The sequence below is a fragment of the Emydura macquarii genome, unplaced genomic scaffold (assembly GCF_026122565.2).
Source record: "Emydura macquarii macquarii isolate MOO-44397 ecotype Brisbane River unplaced genomic scaffold, CSIRO-AGI_Emac_v2 contig_2636, whole genome shotgun sequence".
Lineage (NCBI taxonomy): Eukaryota > Metazoa > Chordata > Testudines > Chelidae > Emydura > Emydura macquarii.
In genome coordinates this window covers 45307480-45334155 of record NW_027132773.1, presented here as the reverse complement: position 1 = coordinate 45334155, position 26676 = coordinate 45307480, and the positions used below count along the sequence as shown (strand labels likewise).

General features: G+C 42.4%; 1 protein-coding gene across 2 annotated transcripts in view; it reads left to right on the top strand.

Moving 5' to 3' along the window:
- Positions 1-26676, top strand: part of SEMA3D (semaphorin 3D) — a 197834-nt gene that overhangs the window by 124752 nt on the left and 46406 nt on the right. For both annotated transcript variants that reach the window (XM_067564559.1, XM_067564560.1), the window contains exon 8: positions 8724-8866. In XM_067564559.1, the coding sequence (XP_067420660.1) occupies positions 8724-8866 (143 nt within the window). The remainder of the gene's footprint in view (positions 1-8723; positions 8867-26676) is intronic.

Here is a 26676-nt window from a genome sequence, read left to right as displayed (position 1 = left end):
AAAGCTCCTTCCTAAGCAGCACACCACTTTTCCTTGCCCAATAAAAAACATTTTTAAAGTAGTAAATCCTGTTAAAAAATGGCCATATTTATACCCAGCCGTCCTCAAACCACATACAAAGTGACACAGAAAACTTCACCCACAATCCTAATAATGTCTTTCAATTAGGAGATGTGAAAGTGTCCCCTTTCAGCCATCAATTATCTTTAAAAATGTGGTAACACTAGCTCATGATTCAGCGTGACCATGTGGCTGTTATGGGTGAATTGTAAAGCCAAAGCCTCTTGACAGCAGGGGTACGTTGACGTCTCCACAGTTATCCTCTGAAAGGAATCATTGTGCCTATTAACCCTTCAAGCCCTCTGCAACAGTATTCTCTATTTTTTTTTCACTTCCCTCTCTCCTCCCATGCAGTTGTCCCACCTTTCTGTTCACTTGTGCCCGTTCCCTTGCCCCAGTATCTTGCCTGTGTAAAAAAAACCAAACCAAACCCATATTTATTTATTTATTTATTTATTAATAACCCCTAAACTATCCTTAGCCCTCCCCATGGTTTAAAAGTGGGACACTTCCAAACAGATGGAGAATCTCATCTTCCTCAGGCCTTGCTGATCTTCCTCTCTTCTGTCTCCTGCTTTCCTCACCTGGCTGACTCTGTACCTGTTCTGTCCCACTTCTCTTGTTGCATACCATCAGCTGTCAGCTGTTACTCTTCCTGCAGGAGGGACCAGGCCTTGGCAGTGAAGTAAGGCAGGGAAAGTTCAGTTTGCAATCTAGAGCAGGAAGGGGTTCCTAGAAAGTGAAATAGGCCAGCTCAGGCTGAAACTGGCTTCTTTCAGGAGTTTTGATGCAGCCTGCTCCCTCATCAGCCAACCTTAGAACCCTGGACATTGACCCGTACTTATGGTGTAAAAATCCTTATGATTAGCCAGTTTCCTAAGGATAAAGTATTATCATACAAAAGATTGAATGTAGTTGTGGGCTGATGAATTTAGTTGTTATTGTTCTAGTACCACTGTTGGTGTTCATGGCACAGGCATATAAGAAGGTTCAATTCCCTGTCTAAAAGAACTGAGACCCAGATCCCCAAAGGTGTTTAGGCACCAATTAGACAGCTAAATACCTTTGGTGTTCTGTGCCATTCAACCTAAGAGTCCAGCCCTACAAACACTTACCTGCACTGTTAATTTTCACTTGAGTTGTTCAATAACATCAATATTACCTCTGTGTGTGTTAGTAGGATTGGGTCCTAAACAGACAAGGGAAGAGTAAATGGGTGCAACATAAAGTGAAGAAATTGAGAGTTATGCGTGTGTTTTAGTTCTGAGGTTTTTGGTTTGCCTTTTTAGACCAATTTTTCTTTTAATTTGTTTTGTTTTCCCTAGGAGCTAACATATTTGTGAGAGCTTTGTAAGGACAATGTGCATTATATGAATATGGCTGGGTTTTAAAAATTACTTAGTTTCCTCACCACAACCTCACATACCGTCTCATAACATGTAAATAATGAAGCCCCCAACATCTTTGTCAGATTTTTACTCTCTTTCCAGCCCTATTTAAAAACTACAATTACACTATGTCTGAAATTTGACATAGACAATCCATGCATTGTTCTACATTGAAATAAATATAAACTAGGTGTTTTTAATGTTTTAAAATGATTCTGATGAGGCTGGGGAAATTCTGAAGGCAACTCTAAATGTTGTGATCATTTTTTGCACTAAGTACTGTAACGTAAGACTCAGTGCATCACTAGTTCATTAAGTAATATTAACAATCACATATATTTTGTTCTTTCAGCAGATTTTGGTGCTAAGAAAATATTTACTTTATTCTAGGTTTAAAATCACTCCAGAACCTAAATTCACTATCCATTTACCAGGCATATGTTAGACCTCCAGGAATGGTTGTACATATTTAAGTAATTGTATAATTAGCAATAAATTACTTGCAGGGGTGACTCATGTTTTACTTAGGATAAGTGAAAAATGTATGGCTTGGGGTTTTTTTGAGTTCAGAGGGGGTTGTGCTATAATGCACGTTTAGCAAAAACGTTTTTGGAAGCAGTATAGTTCCTTCCTGTGGAGGGAGAAGACAATGCAAAAGGCAAAGATTTGAGGGACACCATTAGATTTGATGTAGTGTGTTACCTTCAAATCCTACTCTTGGTTGCATGAATAGCAGCCTTTCAGAAAAGATGGGATGAATAAGCCTTCCAACAGATTCACTCCCAGTGGAACGCTTACACCTGCACAGAGTCCCACTGAAGTCAATACACATGTGGATCTATTCTCACGATTGGGCAATAGATTGGAACTCCGTGGATCTGTCTTGCCCTAACCAAGCAGATTCTTGATTAGATTGATGGTGAAAAGGATTGTATGAGAATTGAAGGGTCCTATGGCAGTGTGCCTGGCTCCTGAGCCATTCTGTCTTTGATCCTCCCACTTGCACAGGGAACTAATGCCATTGTCAGAGTTAATGTCTCTCTGGATATCATTAACTTTGGTGGGTTTCTCCCACAATGTAGGATGCATGGGAAGCATTCACCATGGAGTGGCGGCTCCTCTTCTGTGCCCTGCACATGGTATGGCTGGTCCTGCCTTCCAAAAGGATCAATGCCATAGTGTCGGTGCAAAGTGTCTTCCACTGGTTCATGCTGGTTTGGTTCTGCTCCCTTCACTTCCCTGCTTTCTGGGTTTTTCCCACTCCTTTGCTCCCCTCTGCATCCAGGCCTCACGAGTCCTAGTTTGCCATGAGTCTTAATATGACTTATTCAGTTGCATAAACTTTATCGAACCTCTTGACCAAGTAGTCCTATAATATTGGATTAGAACTTACTTTAAAGTAGGTAAGCAAATACTATAGCAGGGGTATAGACTGCGTTAGTGAAGTTGCGGGTAACAGGGCATATAATTTTAGTCCTGCCCCCAATAGGCCATCAGATCAAATTTACAAAAAGTTTATACAATACCAGGATATATTGTATTATCTGTTTCCAGGCCTTGCTCACCATTCATCATCTCAGTATCTTATTGTTTGCTTATATACAGCCCAACAAATGAAATCTTTATTCAGAACAACTTTGCTTTGAAATCAGTCAGATTTTTGAATGAATACAGACCATATGATTGAGAATATAAACAATGATTTAAAATGCACAATAATGCAATTTGTTTTCTTTACAAAATATCTAAAAACATTTCACAGCTGATATAACTTGTTTTTCTATATAGTGTGAATAGGATACAAAAGCTAAGAGGAAGATCTCACTTGTGGAATAAAGAAATGTGGTTTTTTTTGTCTATTTTAGTCTATTTATAGTCTCTATATATATATTTATAGTCTATTATATACTATAGTCTAGTCTATTTTATTACATTGATTTCTATTTCTTTGTGTATGATTACACACTTTTCCAGTTTATTTGTTTGGATGTAACTTTCAATTTTAACATTTTCAATTGTGAATTTAAGTCCTTAAATATTGTATTACTTAAGTATTCCTCCTCCTTTTTTTAAAATTTGTTTGAGATCTTTTTAAATCTGTTCCAGGAACTGATATTTGTGCATTTGTTTTTGTGTTTCAATTGCCAAATAAAGCAGTAAAATTGTAATTTAAAAAACCAAACAAACAAACAAACAAAAACCAGAATTCAGAGTTTAGTTCTATAGATGTGGATATTTAAAAAAAATCTGAAAGTAATAAGGACGTTGTCAAGGCATTTTTCAGAATTTTCTGTTTATTTTAACTAGGCAGATAGACATCTTGGAAGCTTATTAATGCATTTGTTAATGGCTAGGGCTGGGATTTTCAAAAGAGCCTGAAAGGGGCCTAACTTCCTTAGGCTCATTTGAAAATCCTAGCTGGAATAATTTAGTGCATCATTCCAATTTTATACCGACCCAGCTCCATGGAGTCACACCGATGTGAAGCTGAAGTAATACAATGTTATTCTGGCCCATATATTTCACTCTCTGGCATCAAGGTGCATACAGATAATTTAAACTAATACATTGAAATACAAACACTTAACTTCTTCTTGGAGTGCTTGCTCATGTCAATTCCATTGTAGGTGCGTGCGCTCCCCGTGCATGGTTACCAGAAAATTTTTCCTGTAAGCAGATCCTGTAGGGCTGGCTTTGGCACCCCCTGAAGTCAGCCCTACACCCCCTCAGTTCCTTCTTTCTGACACTGACGATTGCTGGAACTGTATTCTTGCTCGCTTCGGTGAGTGCCTCTTAGCTGTAGTCTTTGTTCCACTTAAGTACTTGTTAAGTAGTTCTTTAGGTAGTTGCTAGTTATTGTTCATGGCAGTAATAAGGTCGTCCCATTAGGGACCTCCACCCAGCAGCAGGGTATGCCTCAATCTCCAGGCTTCAAACCTGTAAATCCTGCAGGAAGGCCTTCCCGATTAGCCACTCCTGTGAAGACTGTTTGAAAAGCCTTGGGGAGTTGCACAGAAAGGACAAGTGCCGCATCTGCAAGGCATTCAAACTGTGGACTCAAAAGGACCAAGATGTCCATCTGAAGGACTTGTTAATGGAGGCGGCTCTGAGACCAGCGTCGGAGCCATCCTGCTCCCTTTCAGCACCAAGCACCGCGTCAGTGCAGAGTACTCCTCCGGCACCGAAGAAGAAGCCACGAAAATAACGTCTAGCAGAAGACTGCTCCCCCCTGTGAAAGAAGGCTAAGGACGTGGGGTCAAGCTCCAAGGCAGCCCAGAGTCAGTGTGCCAAGCAATCCCGAAGGGGTAGTGAGCCCTTTCACAGAGCGTCCTCCAATTCCGGAGAGCGGAAGAGGACCGGAGAGGAAGAGTCAAAGCCGGAGGTGTTTCAGGAGGCAACCAATCTGTTGGCCCTGCCCATTCCTCACATCCCATTGGCCCAGATGGAAAGGGCGAGGGGTAGGTCACTGGCATTGAGGGGAAAACCTCCAGTGGGTCCCCTCCAGTGGCTGAATGGTTCACCAGAACCCCAGCACACTTTTCTGCAAGACGGGTCACCAAGGCGGAGATCAGTTCCATTGAGAGGCCGATCCCCTGGGGTGTGTTCCCTAGCACTGAGGCGATCTCTGGGATGGAGCACCAGTACTGGAGGAGCCCAGACAGACCAATGTGTCACTCACGATCACCAGCATTGAGGGCTGTGGCATCGACGAGTCACCACAGGTCCCGCTCAATATCGAGTGGACGATCCCTGTCCGAAGCTCGGCACCACTCTTGATCACCGGCACCAATGAGTTCACCTACGCGTATGTGGCACAGAACCCATTTGTCAGCATCGCGGTGCTCGCCCAGGGAGGAATCCCACTGACCTCAGTCTTCAGTACCGAGAGGCTCCCCGTCACCCAGAGGTCGCTCCCGCTCCTCCTCTTACCGCAGGCAGTCCTCCTTGCCATGTCAGTCCAGGAAGTGATGCCGTTGGTCACCGGCTTCATACTTTCCGACCCCAAGATGTTGGTCAATGGAGCACCAGGATAGGGGGTATAGATTCTGCTCACTCTCCCCTCGGTACTATGAGACCGGGAGATGGTCAAGCACAGGGCGACGCTGGTCACTGGCAGGAGGGTCCAGTGATTCCAGAGGGGGAAGGGACCTAGCAGACAAGATCCCTGTCTGGCCACTCCAGGGTGGCCTCAGGATCAACCCAATGGCAGTACTGGAACCCCTAGTGGTTACAGGTGACCTCAGGACTCTACTCCCTTGTCTCTTTGGGGAAGCAATCGGGGACCCCAGCACCACTGGTAGGGGCCCACAATTCTGGGCCACAAGTCAGGGGAGTGGTGGTTAGATCCTTGGATGGTGATGGAGGGAATGCCCTTTGCAGACAGGGGCCCCTTAATAACTCTGGTGTCAAATGCTTCGGACCTGGGGTGGGAGGCGCACATCAGCTCCAGTCACAGTACCCAGGGGACCTGGTCGGAAGCAGACCAGGCCTTCACATAAATGTCACGGAGCTTTGAGCAATCCGACTGGCATGAGGAGTGTGGACAAAGTGATTCAGGTCCTGACGGACAACACCACCGCAGTATACTATATCAACAGACAGGGTGGGGCTTGTTCCTCAGCCCTTTTTCTGGAGGCAGTGGGTTTGTGGGAGCTAGCGATAGGCCACGATTTTCACCTGGCAGCCTCTCACCTCCCTGGTATCAGGAATGACACAGCAGACTGGCTCAACAGGTCCTTTGTACCTTCTCACGAGTGGTCTTTCGACCCATCAGTTGCCACCATGATCTTCTGGAGGTGGGGATTTCCCCCAGTGGATCTCTTCGCCTCCAAGGCCAACAAGAAGTGTGACCAGTTCTTGCTCGTCACAGATGCAAACCGTACTAATGAGTAGCAGGAAGACCTCCACAAGGTCATCATATTTGGCCAAGTGAAAGAGGTTCACTTGCTAGGCTGCAGCACGGCAGATTATGTCCCACCAGGCGCCTATCCAGGTGGTCCTGGACTACCTGTTGCACCTCAAGCTTCAGAGTCTAGCTACTGCTTTGCTAAAAGTGTATCTGGCTGCCATCTCAGTCTTCCAGACCCCAAGTCACAGGAGATCAATTTTTTCTCATGCCATGGCGGCAAGATTTCTGAAGGGCATAGAAAAAATTCTACCCCCAGGTCAGAGATCCCATACCCCCCTGGGACCTGAATTTGGTCCTCTCTAGACTCACAGTGGCACCATTCAAGCCTATGGCTACTTGCCCACTTCTGTTACTTTCATGGAAGGTGACCTTCCTAGTAGCCATCACCTCAGCTAGGAGGGTATCTGAAATCAGGGCACTTACCTCGGAGCCGCTTTATATGATTTTCAATAAGTATAAGGTCCAGCTGAGGCCTCACCCGGCCTTTTTGCCCAAGGTTGTTTCACAATTCCACACCAACCAGGACATTTTCCTGCCAGTATTTTTCCCAAAGCCGCACATTTCCGAAGAGGAAAGGAGGTGGCATACGCTGGATGTATGCAGAGTCCTGGCTTTCTACTTAGAAAGGATGAAGCCGTTTCATAATTCCATGCAGCTGTTCATCGCGGTGGCCAAGAGGATGAAAGGCTTACCTGTCTCATTGCAACGAATCTCCTCCTGGATAACTGCCTGCATATGCTTCTGCTATGAGCAGGCGAAGGTTCCCCTCCCGGGCAACATCACAGCTCACTCCACCAAAGCACAGGCATCTTCTGCAGCATTCTTGGCACAGTTGCCTATACAAGACATGCAAAGCTGCTACATGGTCGTCGGTACACACCTTTACGTCCAACTATGCAATAGTACAATAGGCAAGGGATGACGCCAGATTTGGCAGGGCGGTGAACTCCGAATCCGCCTTCAAGATACTGCTTGTGAGTCACCTACAATGAAATTGACATGAGCAAGCACTCAAAGAAGAAAAGACAGTTATTTACCTTGTAACTGTTGTTCTTCGGGATGTGTTGCTCATGTCTATTCCATGCCCGCCCCCAATCCCCACTTTCGGAGTTGTCGGCAAGAAGGAACTGAGGGGGTATGGGACTCCAGGGGGCGCCAAAGCTGGCCCTACAGGGTCTGCTAAGGGGAAAAAAATTCTGGTGACTGTGCACATGCACATACCTACAATGGAATGGACATGAGCAACACATCTTGAAGAATAACAGCTACAAGGTAAGTAACCGTCTTTTCTTTACAGAGGCAGAAGAAAAGATCATTCCCTACAAACCACCAGTTCACTCCTCACTCGCCCAACATCCCTTAGTCCTCACTTTGCCCCTCTTTATTGCATCCTAGCCAAACACCTGGGAGAAAAGATCATCCTTGTGCTGCACCCTGTGAGGGCCAAAGACACTATGCTCTGTTAGACCAGTCTGAGAAAGGAATTCCAGAGTCAAAGGCCTACTCCCACTGTCTGGCCGCTAGCCCACATCTTATTTAGAACAAAGGACACTTATCTTCCGTGTCCCCAGAGGATCTCAGTATTGAGGAGATCAGAAGGATGTCTTAAAGCAATGTCCCTAAATATTTGGTCCCTTTATTTGTGTATTTGAAATGTGTTGCTGGTTCTTGCTTCACTAGCTAAGGTGTCTGGCATTTGGTTACTTTCCGGTTTGAATGCACAAGCAAAATGAAAATCCCAAGTTTTAAACCTTTGAAAAATGAGACTGTAGAGCAGAACAAGGACATATGAACCAATTGTCTTAGCAAAATAATCTCTACACAGTTGGCTTAGTAAGGCATAGAACAGGTGTATAGGAAACTATTGGCTAAGTACAGCTGTTGTTAATATTTGAGCTTGAGTCATTCAAACAATTAGAGGTTATATTGTTTCCTTGCATACTATCTCTCCTGAACATTTGTGGCTTCCTACGTCCCTGCACTACTACTAAATGCTGCCTTTTTAAAATTAAATAATTGGGTAAGTGATTTTGGAAAACATACTTAGCTGGACACAGGGTAACACAACAGCAAATCAGCTGTGTCATAGGTATGTTTTTTTAATCTAAAATCTTGACATTAACCCTGTAAACTCAAAAAGACAGCAAATTATGGCAGTCTAGGGTTCTTCAAAAGAATATAGTCTGAGGAATAAAAGATGCCATATTAGATATAAATACTTTTGGGGCCTGTGCCTGTGATGACTCATCGATTTCATTGTGAACTGCTTCATGGACACAAACACGGAATCTTGATCTCAAGCATTAGGGATTTTTTTTTTTTTTAATACTTTAATAATTTTTTTTTGTTTTGGTGACTTCTTTTAGGAGCAAAATTTATTGGAACTTACCCCATCCCAGACACATACAACCCAGACGATGACAAAATCTATTTCTTTTTCCGAGAAATATCGCAAGATAGCAGCACATCAGACAAAGCAATCCTTTCCCGAGTTGGAAGAATTTGTAAGGTGAGAAATGTAGATTCTTTTTCTCTCTTTTTTTAAAGGAAACTTTAATTTGTTTAATTAAGACATCTTAATTTTGACCATGAGGAAATAAGCTCACTCCCAGTACTGACTGAGTAATGTGCAACAACATGGATTACTAATGATGTTTAAAATTCACTTGCCTTAATTGCAAAATAGGCTTGATACTTAGTAAGTCAGCATATTTTTGGAAACATAATATTTTCGTAAATGGTAATGATGCATCTAAATAACAATTGATTAGATTTCAGCTACTCTGTGGTGAGAACCTTTGTTTTGTTATGTGTCAGTTAGGGCTAAATCCTAAGCATCTGTGCATAACCAGAGTAAATGGCCTTTTTCATGGTGTTCAATGGCTAAGGAAAAATAGAATCCTTCCTGATGTGGAAATCATATGGATCACCACCATCGGTATTATTACGATGTCTTTTTTTGTTCTGTGTTTGTACAGGGCCTGGCACAATGGGGTCCAGGTCTATGACTAGGGCTCCTAGGTGTTATAATAGTAGAAATAATAAATAATAGTAATAACAACCCATACACTGCTTTAGCAGATATGTTCAGTGCACCTAGCCTGCATCTCCTTTCCCCAGCCAGTACTATAATACATAATGCTGTAATGATACATGTTTTTATAGGGGGTGTATATATATACATCCACGGGTAAGGAACAACAATGGGGAGGGTAGGTGTTAGCAAAGTCCATTCAGTTAGAGTAGATGAGGCCTATTCACAACCATTGATTAGAAGGTGAGAATGTGTGAACAGTGACAATTACGTCTTGTAATGAGAGAACCATTCCAAGTCCCTATTCAGACCCAGTTTGATTGTGTCAAGTTTACATATGAGTTCGAGCTCTGTAGTTTCTCACTGAAGTTTGTTTTTGAAGTTTTTTTGTAGAAGTATGGCAACTTTCAAGTCAGCTACAGAGTGTCCTGGGAGATTGAAGTGCTCTCCGACTGGTTTATGGATGTTACCATTTTTTATGTCTAATTTGTGTCCATTTATTCTTTTGCGTAGTGACAGTCCAGTTTGGTCAATGTTCATGGCAGAAGGGCACTGCTGGCACATGATGGCATATATTACATTAGTAGATGTGCAGGTGAATGAGCTCCTTATGGTGTGGATGATGTGGTTAGGACCTGTGATGGTGTCACTAGAGTCGATGTGTGGACAGAGCTGGCAACGAGGTTTGTTGCAGGGATAGGTTCCTGGGTTAGTGTTCTTGTTGTATGGTGTACAGTTGCTGGTGAGTATTTGCTTCAGGTTGGGGGGCTGTCTGTAAGCAAGGATAGATCTGCCTCCCACGGCTTGAGCGAGTGAGGGATCATCTTCTAGGATAGGTTGTAGATCCTTAATGATGTGTTGGAGAGATTTTAGCTGGGGGCTGTAGGTGGTGGCCAGTGGTGTTCTGTTGTTTTCTTTGTTGGATCTGTCCTGTAGTAGGTGACTTCTGGGTACCTATCTGGCTCTGTCAATTTGTTTCTTCACCTCTCCAGGTGGGTATTGTAGTTTTAAGAATGTTTTATGGAGATCCTGTAGGTTTTTGTCTCTGTCTGAGGGATCGGAGCAAATCTGGTTGTATCTTAGGGCTTGGCTGTAGACAATGATTGTGTAATGTGTCCAGGGTGGAAGCTGGAGGCATGAAGATATGTATTGCGGTCAGTTGGTTTTTGGTATAGGGTGGTATTAATGTGACCATCCTTTATTTGTATTGTAGTGTCCAGGAAGTGGATTTCTTGTGTGGACTGGTCCAGGCTGAGGTTGATGGTGGGGTGGAAATTATTTAAATCCTGGTGGAATTCTTCGAGGGACTCTTTCCCATGGGTCCAGATGATGAATATGTCATCAATGTAGTGTAGGTAAAGGAGAGGTGCTTGGGGACGAGTTTTGAGGAAGAGGTGTTCTAGGTCAGCCATAAAAATGTTGGTATACTGTGGGTCCATGCGGGTGCCTATAGCTGTGCCACTGACTTGAAGGTATAGATTGGCTCCAAATCTGAAGTAGTTGTGGGTCAGGACAAAGTCACAAAGTTCAGCTACCAAGCGTTCCATATCATCATCAGGGAAAATGTTCCTGATGGCTTGTAGTCCATCTTTGTGTGGAAGGTTGGTGTAGAGAGCTTCTACATCCATAGTGGCTAGGATGGTGTTTTCTGGGATATCACCGATGTATTGTAGTTTTCTCAGGAAGTCAGTGGTGTCACGAAGATAGCTAAGAGTGCTGGTGGCATAGGGCCTGAGGAGAGAGTCCACATAGCTTGACAGTCCTGCTGTGAGAGTGCCAATGCCTGAGATGATGGGATGTCCAGGATTCCCAGGTTTGTGGATCTTGAGTAGCAGATAGAATAACCCTGGTCGAGGCTCAGGGGGTGCGTCTGTGTAGATTTATTCCTGTGTTTCTTTAGGGAGTTTCTGAAGTAGATGTTGTAGTTTCTTTTGGTATTCCTCAGTGGGATCGGACGGTAGTGGCTTGTAGAATGTGGTGTTGGAGAGTTGTCTGGCAGTGTCCTATTCATAATCCGACCTATTCATGATGACTACAGCACCTCCATTGTCTGCCTCTTTGATTATAATGTCAGAGTTGTTATGAAGGCTGTGGATGGTGTTGCATTCTGCATGGCTGAGGTTATGGGGCAAGCAATGTTGCTTGTCTACAATTTCAGCTTGTGCACATCAGCGGAAACACTCTCTGTAAAAGTCTAGTCTTTTGTTTCGACCATCAGGAGGAGTCCATGCGGAATTCTTCTTCTTGTAGCGTTGGTAGGAAGGTATCTGTGGTTAGTGTGTTGTTCTGTGATGTGGTGGAAATATTCCTTGGGTCAGAGACAGTGAAAGTAGGATTCCAGGTCACCGCAGAATTGTATCATGTGTGTGGGGGTGGTGGGGCAGAAAGAGAGTCCCTGAGATAAGATGGACTCTTCTGCTGGGTTAAGTGTATAGCTGGATAGATTTACAATATTGTTGGATGAGTCAAGGGTATCACAGTTGTGATCTCTTGTGGCATGTAGGAGTTTAGATAGTTTAGAGTCCTTTTTCCTCTGTAGAGAAGCAAAGTGAGTGCTGTAAATGGCCCGTTTTGTTTTGGTAAAGATCAACCACCTGGAAGTTTCTGTGGAAGTTTGGCCTTTTATGAGATTATCCAGCATTGAGAGTTCTTGACACAATCAAACTGGGTCTGAATAGGGACTTGGAATGGTTATCTCATTATAAGAAGTAATTGTCACTGTTCACACATTCTCACCTTCTAATCAATGGTTGTGAATAGGCCTCATCTACTCTAACTGAATGGACTTTGCTAACACCTACCCTCCCCATTGTTGTTCCTTACCCTTGGATGCATATACCCCCTATCTGATTTCTATTTCTTGCATCTGACGAAGTGGGTTGCAGCCCACGAAAGCTTAAGCCTGCAGAAATTAAATTTGTTAGTCTTTAAAGTGCTACAGGACTCTTGTTGTTTTTCCTGTATATAATAATCATAGAGGTAAATGCTGCATTCGTGGTATCATTGTACAGATTTCTTCATTTGCTGGTATTCTATAAAGAGCTGTCTGATGCAGCATTTTGCTCCACTGACAGTAAGCATTAGATTCCTAATAAGGACCCTTCTGGAAAAAAGCAATGGAATGACTTCTTTTGATTCAGAAGGACAAACAGGAAAAAATGAGTTAGAATGATGTGCACACACAGGAGAACAAAGAACTACATCACACACGTATGCGGATGCCTTTTCATGATTATTCTTCTATCCGAGAAGAGTCACAACTGAGACTTCAGTGACCACTGGATCTACACATTTTCAGTCCTGGGTCTACAAATGTTTGCAACAAACCGAGCAACCAGTTCTCTGTAGTAGTTGGTGTTTAGCCAAACAAGAGAATGGACAAGCTTCAGTTGGGTTTTTCACAGTAATATGATTAATGAAACACTGACAAGGCAAACAAATATAACTTACTACTAGATGTGGCTTTTGTTGATTATGAGAAAGTACTTAATGCATTAGGGGGAAAAATGTTTGGGTGGAATCTGCAAACCTAAGGCACAGAGAGATTATGTTTAACTAGGAAACATTAATTGTAGACCTCCAGCTTCTTCTACTGAGAAAAAGGACAGATAAGATATCATAATAAAAGCAAAAGTACTGTAAAGAGATCCTAATGACCAGGCATAACTGAGTCTCAAAAGAGACCAAGTTTCTAGAGTAGTAGTGTTATAGGAAATAATGTCTTGAGCCTTATGTTTTCATTCTGCCAGTCAAATGAACATTGTGGGAGAGCTTCATAATAGCTAGTTCCATTTTATTATATTCATGTTTAACTCCCAACAGCGGGCGCGATGAACATGTGTACCAATGTGTATATATGCCCAAAATGGTTGCTCTACATAAAGGACCAGATATTCCAAAGTGTTTAGAAGCCATAGTTGGCATCCAGTTATCAAAACAGCTCAGCATGCAGCAGCTCCTGTTTAACACACTCAGTGGGAGCTAATGGGTGAGGGACCTTCTGAAAAATCTGGCTGCTTCATTTAGGGACCTAAATGGGAAGCGTTGGGTGCAGAAATGGAGTAAAAAACTTAAATGAACCAAACTGTACCACTGAATCTCTATCGATAGTAATTTCATGCTTCAATAATAAAAATATAGCAGGATGGATATATCAACGACCACCTGACCAGGGTGGTAATAGTGACTGTGAAATGAGATTAGAGAGGATATAAAAATAAAAAACTCAATAATAATTGGGGATTTCAACTATACACATATTAATTGGGTACATGTTGCCTCAGGATGGGATGCAGAGATAAAATTTCTTGACATCTTAAATGACTCCTTCTGGGAGCAGCTAATCACGGAACCCACAATTCTTGATTTATTCCTAAGTGGAGCACAGGATCTAGTCCAAGAGGTAAATATAGCTGTACTGCTTGGTAATAGTAACCACAACATAATAAAACTGTAACATCCGTGAGGGGTGGAAAACACCAAAGCAGCGCACCACAGTAGCATTTAATTTCAGAAAGGGGAACTACATAAAATGAGAAAGTTAGATAAACAGAAATTAAAAGGTACAGTGCCAAAACTAAAGTCCCTGCAGGCTGCATGGAAACTTTTTCAAATCACCATAATAGAGGCTCAATTTAAATATATACCCCCAATTAAAAAAAACATAGTAAGAGGACCAAAAGACAGCCACCGTGGCTAAGCAGCAAAGTAAAAGCAGCAGTTAGAGGCAAAAAGGCATCCTTTAAAAAGTGAAAGATTAAACCCATTGAGGAAAATATAAAGGAGCATAAATTCTGATAAGTGAAGAGTAAAAATATAATTAGGAAGGCCAAAAAAGAATTTGAAGAACAGCAACCCAAAGATTCAAAAGGTAACAGCAAATAACATTTTAAGTATATCAGAAGCAGGAAGCCTGCCAAACTTGATGATGACCTGTTCTGTTCATTCCCTCTGAAGCACCTGGCATTGGTCACTGTCAGTCAACAGGAAACTGGGCTAGATGGACCATTGGTCTGACCCAGTATGGCCATTCTTATGTTATGTTCATGAAAAATCTGATTTGTTCTTTTTGTGCATGTGTCTTGATTATACTTATTTTAGTATAAATATAGTTAGAATGGGTAAATCATACACTGCCTTGATCTGGTTCAATTGTGTCTTTTCTGGATACCTTGACCTGCTATCCCAAAACTGGTTGGCTAACTCTATTTATCTGTAGGCATAGGCGTCCATATCTATGCAGCTAACTATGAGTGATTTAGTGTGGCTGAAATTTCTACTTGCCCTGCAGCATTACTTGATCGTTAATAAAGTTTCAACTAATCTAGACAATTTTCCTTAAATTAAATCTTTTGTCTTCCTTCCCTCATGTCAACAGTAATATAAGATACTGCTGTATATCAAGAGTCCGGTAACTATTTAAATGATCTGCTTGGTGGGTGTAATTCCAATTCCTTCAACTCGAGCTTCCCTGCTTTCCCTCACTGTCTCCCTAAGGCTCTTCCTGCACGTTAATGTTAGAGGTACATGCTAAAATTAAAATAGGCAATAAAAATGAAACAAGGCTGTGTCTTTAATACAACAGGTTAGTCAGCACAGCTTACTCTTCAGCTAGTATTCATTGGCTGAACAATAGAGGCTCACACTGATCCTCTCCCTTAGGGAAGTCTTCTCTGGAGAGCATTCCCCTTTCTCAGCTATTTCAAGACCTAAAAGATTACAATAATCTCACTTGAAGTTCTTTGCCCAGAGTCAAACAGCTGTCACTTGTCCTGTTCAGAGGACTGTTCTTATATTTACCAGCTTAAAGCATGCTTTGCAATTACACAGCCACCAAAGCACTAGAAAGCGCTCATTTAGGTTTACATCACTTGCATTCTGTATATCACCAGGGGATATAATTATAAACTGGGAGGGAAGTGCTTTCAACAGTCACTTCCAGACCAAAATGTATCATTTATCATGACAAATGGCGTTTTCTATTTTTGGTTTTAACGAAAAAAGGTATCGTCAGCTTATCTGCAATACCTGGAATTTCTTGTTCTGCTTAGGGAAACCAGAATGTTCCCACTAATATTAAGTGTAACATGGCTAGTTGTTTGCTTTCTTTGAAGGTAGGATTATTTGTGAGAAGCAAAAATCAGAATTAAAGATTAATCCAAACTATCTGGTTTTTATGTGTTTTTTAAATATAGAAAATTGATTAAGCACTTTTTAGGAACCTTTTCCCATTGATGTCACAAGGCCACATCCTCAGCTGGTGTAAATTGTTATTGACTTCAAGTCAGTTTGAACCAATTTATATCAGCTGAGGATCTGGCCTATATATTAGACATTCAGGGTCAGATTTTGAAAACTTGTGCAGTTTCTGTAAACTGTCACCTTTGCACCCAAATGATAAACTTTACTCACACCTACACACACACAAAGCCTTTGCATGTATATCAGGTGCAAATTGATCACAAGCAGATTTTGTGTGTGGAAATTTCATCATTTTTATTGCAAAGCTGTGTATATAGAAACATATAGAAACCCAGTAAAAGCTCCTTTGAAAAATAAGTCCAATTTTACAACAGTCCATGAGGAAGCTAAGAATTTCTTTTTTAGATAGGTTTTTATCAGCTTCAGTACATTTTCCCAAAGTTACATGCCAACTTCAGTATATTGTAATGTAATGGATATTGTCCAAGATTATTAAGGCTCAGTGTAAACTACAAAAGTCATGTTGTCATTCTTTGAAATTCATCCTAGGGTACTTAAAGCACCAGCTGAAGCAATCTCGGAAATCATTAGCAATTATCTTTGAGAACTCCTGGAGGATGGAGAAGGTCCCAGTAGACTGGAGAAGGGCAAACATAGTACCTGTCTTTAAAAAGGGGAATAAAGAGGACCCTGGGGAATTAGAGACCAGACAGCCTAACTTCAATATTTGGAAAGATACTGAAACTAATTATTACACAAACAGTTTGTAAGCACCTAAAGGATAATAGGATCATAAACAATAGCCAGCATGGATTTATCAAGAACAGATTATGCCAAACCAACCTAATTTCCTTCTTTCACAGAGTCACTGGCCTCATGAATGGGGGGGAAGCAGTAGATGTGATATATCTTGATTTTAGTAAGGCTTTTGACATGGTCCCACATAACATTCTCATAAGCTAACTAGGGAAATGTGGTCTAGATCAAATTAGTATTAAGTGGGTGTAACCAAAAGCATCCCTAAATTCATAACCTACACACCACTGTAATAATCTTTGTACAAAATATGCCTTGTGAGGTATCACTTTAAAACAAATAACTCACTGGACAATAATATCATGATGGACTATACATAGCGACATTATATGTAAAGATGTGAATTCCCCCTGTATGATGTTATTAGCACTTGTTCGAAACCAGACAGCCCTGCCTAGGCAAAAGTTGTTAAACAGGTTTATCCTAAACAAATGAGTGTGTGTTTATGTCAGTTTAAATATAAGTAGTAAACAGGATCCTTAAAACAGCAGGAGGAGGAGACAGTAGGAAACCAAACAATTTGCATTTTAAAAAACACAAGTGAGGGAAGAAAGTGCACAGAGCCTCCTTCGCCACCAGACTCCATGTTGCCTTCCCCACTGTTGGATAGTTATGGCTTTGAAGGGAACCTTCAGAAGAATCCACTTCAAAGGTTCACTGGACTATAAAAAGAAGGGGCAGAAAATTCCCAGTTACCTCCTTTCACCTAAGAAGATAAAAGCACCAAGTACTTTTGGGCCTCTGGACAGGTCCTGACCAAGGAAAGTACCCTAAAGAAAGCTGGTGGAAGCCGGAGTGGAACTGTGAGGCTGTTGACAGGCTGCTGGTATCAGAAGCAGATGCTGAGCTCCCCAAGAATCAGTTAAAAGAGCTGTGTGCACAGTGAAATCAGTCAGCAGCTGATCAGAAGATGTCAGAGCTGGTGACCATATTACATAGATATACCATGAGGCAGGATGGGGCACCTGCTCCAAACCAGGCATCAGAGGAGGTCCCTTTTTTTTTCCTACAGAGCATGCAGGAGACCAAGCAGATGGTTCCCCAGATGATCCAGCAGAGGTAGCAGTGATGGCAAGAATTTCAGAGCTCTGGAGGCTGGAGTGGAAAAGGCTGCTAGTGGAGGAGAGATGGATGGAGCTGGGGGCCACATGTCTGAGAGAGGAGGCACAGCTGGATCAACAGGAACTTGTTGAACAAGAGCTATCTAGCACACACACACTCAGGGTGTGACCTTCATGCTAGTAGGCTGACTGTGAGTGGGCCAGTTGGGAGCTACAACAGCAAAACATTGCAAGGCACCCAAGGTTACAAGCCAAGTGGTGACACAACCCCTCGCTGGTCTGGATTTGCACGCGCAAACTGTGACACCCTGTGACAATGGATGCCCAACTGATGGAATGACCGTACTCACAGATAGTTATCAGTGGTTCACTGTCAAACTGGGAGGCTATGGCTAGTGGAGTCCCACCGGGATCGGGTCTGGAACTGGGTCAATATTTTCCTTATATTCCGTGATCTCATCTAGACATGCTGCTGTGCATGGAGGGAGATGTTTTTATTTTTTCGATCACTGCTCCAGGACCAGTTCTCGGAAGCAGGTCCTGCTTCTGAAAACATTTCTTCTGATTTGCCAGCTAAGCACCTCTGCAACAGCCTTTCCCAAAGGCTTTTAGCAGTCAACATCTCATGGACTTTCAGACTTACAGACTAACGTTTGTACCATTTGACAGCTTTCAGATGTCAACAAGCAGATGCTTATCAGAATGATGTTATTTTAAGGTCTGAGGTCTTGGACACAGCCACAGAAGCTCTATACAGCATTTGTTTCTAACCCTGGTGGATTTTGAGCTATCTGACTGTAAGCTATGTCAGGTCTTTTGTGATAGTTTTATTTTATTGGCTCTGGTGAAGGCATGACTAAAGGAAGGCCTTGTATAATTTTCAGACCCTCATGGGTTAATTTCAGCACTGCAACATTAAATCAAAAATGTAAGTCATGCTAATACTAGAAGAGGAATACATAAAATTTACTGAATCTTACAGAGAGAGGAGCGCTTGTATAGTTATGACAGGGTTCGGGATGCAATCCAGGCCAGTGTGGGGTTGTGACGCCTCTTACCCTGTAACACTGAGTGCCTCCCAGTGCTGTGCTGCTATAGCTCCCAGCCTGGGATGCTCACAGTCAGCAAGCATGCAGGTCACAGCCTGAGTGTCTGTGTATGACTGCAACCCTGGTCCAGCAACTCTGAGCCTGGCAGCCACACACCAGCCACACTCCTTGATCTCTACCAGCCTGGGTTACTGCTTGCAAGGTGACCATAACGTACACCCAGTCCCAAATTTCCCCAAACCCTTTTCTCCTGGGCAGTTTTCTAACATCATAAAAGTAGCTCTGTCATTGTTATCCATTCATTCAGTGCAAGAAAGCTTCAGCCATTGAATAATTGGCTGTCCACTGCTTGTGGCTCTGGCTGAGCTGCTGCTTGCTGAGAAGGTTGTCATTCGCTCTGTGCTAATGACTCAGGATGCTAGTTGTCCTAAGGGATATTGTGAAGGTTTCATCTACACTTTCATCTTGTGTTTTCATGCTCCAAATCTATCTCCAGTGGCTGTGAACAATGAGGTTACCTTGTGGCTAGGCAAGAAACCAACATATCCCAGCCTACTTCTTTGAGATGCTTCAGAAGAATAGTTCACAGTGTAACTACATAAGCCACTTACACCCAGGTCTCCTATTGGACACTGCATTGCATGACTCATCTAGTCACCACATTGTCCTGTAGCTTTGTGAACAAGTATGTTACGTTTTATGACTTGAAGATCTTTTTTTGCTCTGTCATTTTAATAGGTTTTATTTATTTACACTGAATAATTTGTTTTAATTATGTATTGGAGACCAAACAAGAGAATGCTGGGAGACGTAGAGGCTGGTCAAAGACAGTGAACACGAATTTATAAAGAAGTGGCCATGCCAAAGACATGTGGTTGGCTCTTTTGAGTAGGTTAGCTATGAGAGCTGACTGGGGTAATGCATAAGCAGGCTATGCTTGAACTTCAGTAAGGCTTTTGATTGAGTGCTGAATAAAAGTCTTGTCCAGTTCTGCAATCACCTTTTGCTCATTTGAAACTCCCAATAAAGTCACTAAGCGTGACCAGACCAATGGTATTGCTGAACCCTTGATACTAATAAATAACTGGCTATAATTAGATAACTTGTGGCTGAGGGCTTGTCTACACTTAAAAAGCTGCAGTGGCTTTATATTGGTATAGTGTTTCAGTGAAGACACTTTCTATGCCAATGGAAGGGCATCTCCTCTCGACATAGTAATGTCTACACCGGGAGTTAGGTTGGTATAACCCCAAAGTGACTGAGTTATACCGATATAAATTGCTAGTGTAGACCAAGCTTTAGTAAGCTAGTCAGAGAGAAGAGTAGTGGTAAATAGATATTGACAAGTAGAGTGCCACAGGCAATGAATTAGCCCAGTGTTCTTTACATTAATCATCAGTGACCTGGAAGAAAGAATATGGAAAATGATACACAAGTGAGTTAAAACTGACACACATCTGTGAGAATTAGTTACAAGAGTATAGAGGACAGTATGCAGTGTTTCTGCTAGAGACTGCTTCAATTCTGGTTTGCTTCAATACATATCTTCCACTTCATATGAGACTATCCTCTCTCAGAGGAAACAACATCGTAATACACAACCACTAATGAGGTTTGAAGAGGCTTTTAGATGAAGCCAATGACTTCCTTCTATCAAAACCAAAATAACAATGTTAGTATTTTATGAAGCTGGGTGATACGGCTGAGATTAAATGACAGAAAGATGCATTATTATCATTTCCTGATTGGCTTATTATATTTTCCTAGTTGAACAGTTAACACTGTTACCAGGAATCCATTTCTACCATCTCCTGATGCCTTTTGCGGGGCTGCTTTGTCATCGGGAATTAGCCATAACTGCTGACAATGTCACTCTGTCTCTATGCAGTATTTGAGAATGCATCAAATGTTGGCAGAAGCCTGTTGTGGAACTGCAACATGAGTACTGAGTGTTCCTGGCACCTCCAAGAACATGCTGTTTGTTAGCGCTTTGATTCATGCTTACTTGTCTCCCAAAATACACACACCCATTGTAATCTCCGTCACTTCACCTAAGCCTATTGATCTCTCTGTTTTTCTGGTATGTATGGTAACCATTCCAGAGGATTCCTTACTGTATGGTCAGGCTTTCCAGTTTTGGGACACATCCAAAAATAATTCAGTGGAAACGCTGGGTGTGATGTGAAAATATTTTCTAAAATGAGAGTCGAGTTTTCCATGGTGAACGTAATAGTTCTGCACATTTGTTGTGAGTAAATTACATCTCTTAAAGAAGTAACAGCCAATCTATGAGAGGGGCAGGAACTCGAAGCTAAAATAGTAGTGTCTCCCACACACAGTTCAGACAGAGGTCATTTCCATAGGTGATGTGGCTTGCTCAAACTGAATTCCTTTCACTTTTCCTGCTGCTGTAGTTTTCACTCCTGATAAAGACATGTTTACCTGTTGTTTTAGTACCTAGACATATATTGATATCCAGAATTACATCTTTCTCCATCAAGTCTAATTTAACAATAGCCCTTAAACAAGGAGGTCCTAAAATTGGCCCCAGGCCTGCAATGATTCTACAAGGGTGGACCCCTGTTTTTGTGCTCATTGAGTGATTGAGGTCATACTATATAATTTTAGACAGTTAAACCTACTGCTTAACCTCCCTTGTGCTTTTTATGACAAACGGCATTGCTCAGGATCAGATAATGGAGCCAGCATGGTCCCGTGGAGGGGGTTTTAGATGGGGAAGCAGGAGGCCTAAGTTCATTGCTGGCTCTGTGGTTGACCTGCTATGTGATTTTGGACAGATCACTTCATTTCTGTGTTTGCGTTTCCCTTCCCACCTTTGTCTGTGTTGTCTGGTTAGGTTGTAAATTCTTCACAGTGGGGACTCTCTCTCCCTGTGTTTGTATTGCACCTAGTAGAATGGGACCACTAGGCACTACAGCACTACATACAATAATTAACAGAGCGGGAGGAGAGTTCAAGGAGTCCCCTTCCTCCACTTTAGACATTGGCACAGCTGCCTAGAAAAATCTTTCTTGCATCCTCTTGATCAGTGATCAGACACCTCTGGGGGGTGGGTAGGAGGCAGAACTGGCTGGGTGTGCTGAAGGGAGTGTAACAAAGTAGGAATTTTGTAATATTTTTTATGGATCCTCCACTTCCCTCCTGTACTTTGGCTACCTGGTGGGGAGAAAAGGATTACGTTTGCTCCCAGGGCAGGCTAAAAGATGTGTGTGTGTGTCACCTCCCTGTCTGGATAGAATGAATAGCGTCATTAAGGAATTGGCTGATACTGACCCAGATCAACCAGGGGTCCAGAGACACAGTACAAGCTTCAATGACTGTTCAGTGTTCAATGGATGAATGTTCTCAGCAGGGAAGCAGAGAAGAGATCCCAGCTTGAGAACCAGGTACTGGAAGGTTTGAGGAAGCGGATAAGTGTTGGCTTCTGGAGGCAGCTGGGAGTTTTCTCACCTGGGAACTGACTAAGAAGGTGAGATTGAGGCATTATATACACTAGAAAAATAAATTGAAATAATATGTCGACTTTCAGCCACCGTTGTACACACTGCTATCCTTAGGTCAGTGGAGTGCGTCCTCACTAGGAGCACTGCCACCGACCTAAGGGGCAGTGTGGGGAGCTGAGAGACCCGTGGGCTCCCTTGTGTGCTGCCCCCCTCCCACTTTCCGGTCCCAGCCAGGAGTGCAGCAGCCACCAAGTCCCACCTGCTCCCGGCACACAGCTGGGAACCGGGCGGCAGCCACCCACGTCCCGCCTGGTCTCAGCCCCCAGCCGGGTAGCAGGCTGCAGCCACTAGTGTCCTGGCTGGTCCCAGCGCACAGCTGGTAACCAGGTGGCAGCCACCCGTGTTCTGGGAAGCCGGGCGGCAAGCCGGTCCCGGTGAGAGCCAGGCACAGCTGGGAGCCAGGAACCAGCTGCCCTGAGCTTGCGGCAGCAGGGAGTGGGAGCCAGCCACTCCGGCTTTCTTGTCAAGAATGACAGCCCTTCCACCGCTGCAATGGGACGGAGTGTCTACATTGACACTGCGTTGCCCTAGCTCTGCCGACAAAAGCCCTTCACCTCTCATTGAAGTGGTTTTATTTTGTCGAAAAAACAGGGCAGTTTTGTCAGCGGGTGTGTGATGGCAGGGTGTACACCAGCACTGTTATGTCGACAAAAACTGACTTTTGTTGACAAAACTCTTTAGTGTAGACCAAGCCCGAGAGAGACACTCACAGCCTGAAAGTGGAGTTCACTGCAGCTTGACATTTCTCTGTGTTAACCTAAGGACTTCCTAGGCTGTGTTCCAGTGGACTAATACACCCAACTGTTTTGAAAACATTGCTTGAGTGGCACTGCAAGTGCTTGGTGTGGTGCGTTAATCCCTGAAGAGAGGATGAGTCTGTACCAAGAGTCCATCTCAGTTGGACTCACTGAACAGTTCTCATGGTGTGAAGCAGGAATGCTGAAGCCCCACTGGTTCAGTCACAAGGGGCAATGGCTTATCCTGAAGGAAGAGTGAGACTCTTTGGGGTCTGACATATCGAAGGGTTTCCTCCAAGAATATTCTCTAATATTCTTTAAAATGTTCTTTAATAATAGTAGTATGATAGCGTGTAGCAGTCCCAGCCAGCGTTGGGGCCCATGGTGCTAAGCACTGTACAAACACATGGTGAGAAACCGTCCCTGCCCCAAGGAGTATATACACATATACAATACAGATCTATCCCCGTGGGAAACTGAGGCACAGCGAGAGAGAGTAAGTGACTTGCCCGAAGTCACACGGGGAGCCATGGACTGACCCCAGGTCTCTCAAGGCCTAGTCCAGTGTCTAAACCACATGGCCATCTTTCCTCATAGTTATACATGTGTAACCCTTCTGACAGACAGAGGCGGCAGCAGCAAGGGCCAGGTTCTATATCTAGGGATTCCTGTCAATGATACAACACCAATCTGAATCGAGCCTCTACCCAGTCACCTGGAAAAATCCACACTATCCCCTGGGTGCCCCCAAAATACTTCCCCTTTCACAAGCACAGAATCTGAGTGTAGAAAATAAACCTTTTAATAAAAGGAGGGAAATAACACAGCACCGGTTTGGGAAAACAGTACAAGCAGAATTAAAAAACATAATGAGCAGAACACACCCCACCCCAGAGTACGTGGGGCATGTCCTTCACCTCTCCCTTCTCACCTTCCCTTGACCTACCAAGCATCACAGCTGCAATGTCCACATCTCCGTTGTAGGACTCAATCAGCCCCCTCTGCTGGGTCCCGCCACTTGCAGGCCCCTTCTGCTGCTGGTCCCTTAGAATTTCCCAGTTTCCCCAGCAATTTCAGTTCCAGTGATTTCAGCTCTTGGCCCATGGGAAACCCTCCTGTTGACATAGGAGTTCTGTCTCTGCTCCGCGTCTTGGGACAGACAGATCCAGCTTCCAGAAGAGCAGAGAGCTGCTGCTTTTTAACAAAACAAAAAGACTCCAAAAGGAATAATTAATTCTACCTTTTAACAGTGGGATGAGATAGTCAATCTGTGCCTGAGGTTAGCCCTTGGTCAGGACTAATACAGCCTTAGCAAGAACAACCCCACCCCTCCCTGCTTGCATTTACAGTGCTCTAGCATTCTAGAGTTCTGTTTAGATGAGAGTGAATCTTTCATCAGAACAGGCTAAACATAGTTCTGCTGCCATTTTTCATACCATAGAAGGACATTTCATTACTCCTGCAGTTAACACTAACGGGATTTGTAACCCAATACCAGACAGACTGACCATTTCCCATCATGCTCAGCACCTAGGTGTGCTTATGCAGATACAGAGCCCATGCAAGTAAAGTGCCCCTCCTTTCAGCTGGCTGAGCAGGGGAGAGCCACTCAGACACTCAGACCTTGCTTACACCTGTGTATATTTGTATTGTATCTTTCTCTCTCTCCCATCCTTCCTGTGTTGCGTATCTTCTTAGGGCATGATCTAGAGCCCACTGAAATCATGGGAGTCTTCCCATTGACTTCACTGTGCTTTGGATCAGGCCCTAAGATAAAAAGTTCTTGGAGGAAGGCACTGTGTCTCCTTGTATATGGCTAGTACCTCGCATAGTTGGACATTGCTGAAATACAAATATTAGGCAGCAGTACGTAGGGAGCCACAAAGGAACTGTGTATTTGGAGGCATAAGTTCATTGACATTAGAATGTTGGCAGTTTCTTGATAAAATTTTATTGGTCTGCTGGAAACTTTTCCATAGTGTAGCTCTCTGTTGCTTGGGATTTTATTCGTTTTGGGGGGATCTATCACTTAGCTAGAGCTCCAGGATCTTCTGCATTTCCAGCTCTTTTTTCTTTGTTTGCTGGTATTTCCTTTTGTTCATGCCAGGAATTCAGTTTGGATGGTCCTTTTTCATCTTGCCACAGGCACTAATTAATAGCCTCCTTCTTTGAATTCCATTCATTGTCTGATTTGATTTATGCAGCTGTTCAGGATAATTGCTATCTTTAAAGTTTTATGTATTACATTTCCTGACATCTTCAATGTTTAGTGGTTTCCCCCCAAAAAATTGCATTTTCCTTTTTTGCATTCAATGTTACTTACAAGCCAAATGAGAGATTAAGAATTTGTAAGGTGCACGTTTTTTTTTTTTTTTTTTTTTTGCTGTTCTGCCATCTGTTTTCCTGTGTAGTGGACTCCAAGGCACTCATCTGTGCATTTTGATTCAGCTACATTAATATCATCACAATATTTCCTTAAACTGATTGTAGAAAATGTCCCATTTAATTTTATTTTTAATCCATACCCTCCTAGATCAATAGTGGCGTGATAGCTTTTACTTACAAACAAAGTTAACACTCAGATAACTTACCTATAACCACGTGGTTTAGAAAAAATATTTATTTTGTTCTGGTACTTGCAAATTGCAGATCAGAAAGAATTATCTTTATTTTTAATCATAAAGAGACCTATTAATTTAGTAGACAGAAAGCAAGGGCTTGAAATGCATCTACATTTACATTTTGATGTTGGCATGAATGAGGAAGATCAGTTGCAGTTTCCAACATGAACCCAGTACAAAAAGCAATAGTTCTTAATTGTGTCAGTTATGACTCAGATTTTCAAGCCTGATCCATTTCCCTTTAAAGTCAGTGAGAGTCCTTCTATTTACTATAATGAGAGCTGAATCAGACCTTTAGTTTGTTAAGATATGATTTGCAAAGCAGTAGAACTATTCACATAAAATCTGCAAGATTCAGCCCTTAATCTCTTATACAAATGTTATATTTTGTCTTTTGAAGAGCATGCCTTCTTGATTTCACAAGGGCATCTATATTTCCCAGTACACCTGTAGTAATTTCAAAGTTGCCTCAAATATTTCAATAGTCACTAGAGATGGGTAGAAATTGGAATTTCCATTCCACAGAAAATTCTGATGTTTCAAAATTTGGTTTTGTTCTAAAAAGCTCAAATTTCTCATGGAAGAAATTAAAAAAAAAAAATCAGTTGACCCTTGAAACACTTAACTTAGATAATGTTGAAATATTTATTATGGATAGGGTAAAAAAATCACTTTGATAATATAAAAATTATAATTATAATGTAATGTATATTCAAATTTATATTTTAAAAGTCAAAATGAAATTAATTGAAACATGGGAGTCAAAATGAAGCATTTCAACATTGTCTAAACAAAAAGAAAAGACTGAAAGAGTTAGCTTTGACTTTTTCCTGTTGAAAATTTTGTTGCAATCGACACGTTCCAGCAAAACATCTTGATTTCATTGAAACTGTATTTTAATGACAGAAAATGATTCCATCAATTTTTTTGACCATCTCTAATAGTTACCATATCTTTAATGTACTGTACCAAGTTGAAGCAAGTCAAATTCAGATTGGAAATAAGGCATACATTTTTAATACTGAAGGTAATTAACCGTTAGATCAACTTATCAAAAGTTGTGGAGGATTCTCCATCACTGGCAATTTTTAAATCAAGAGTGGACGTTTTTTCTAAAAGATACGCACTATTTTGGGGAAACTCTGTGGCCTGTGTAATCAGGAGCTCAGCCTAGATGATCACAGTGGCCTTACAATATATTAATTTAACTTTTTTAAAAGCTCAATGAATAGGCTTCCATTTTCACTAGTTAGCTTGTTTTTAGTCTTATATAACA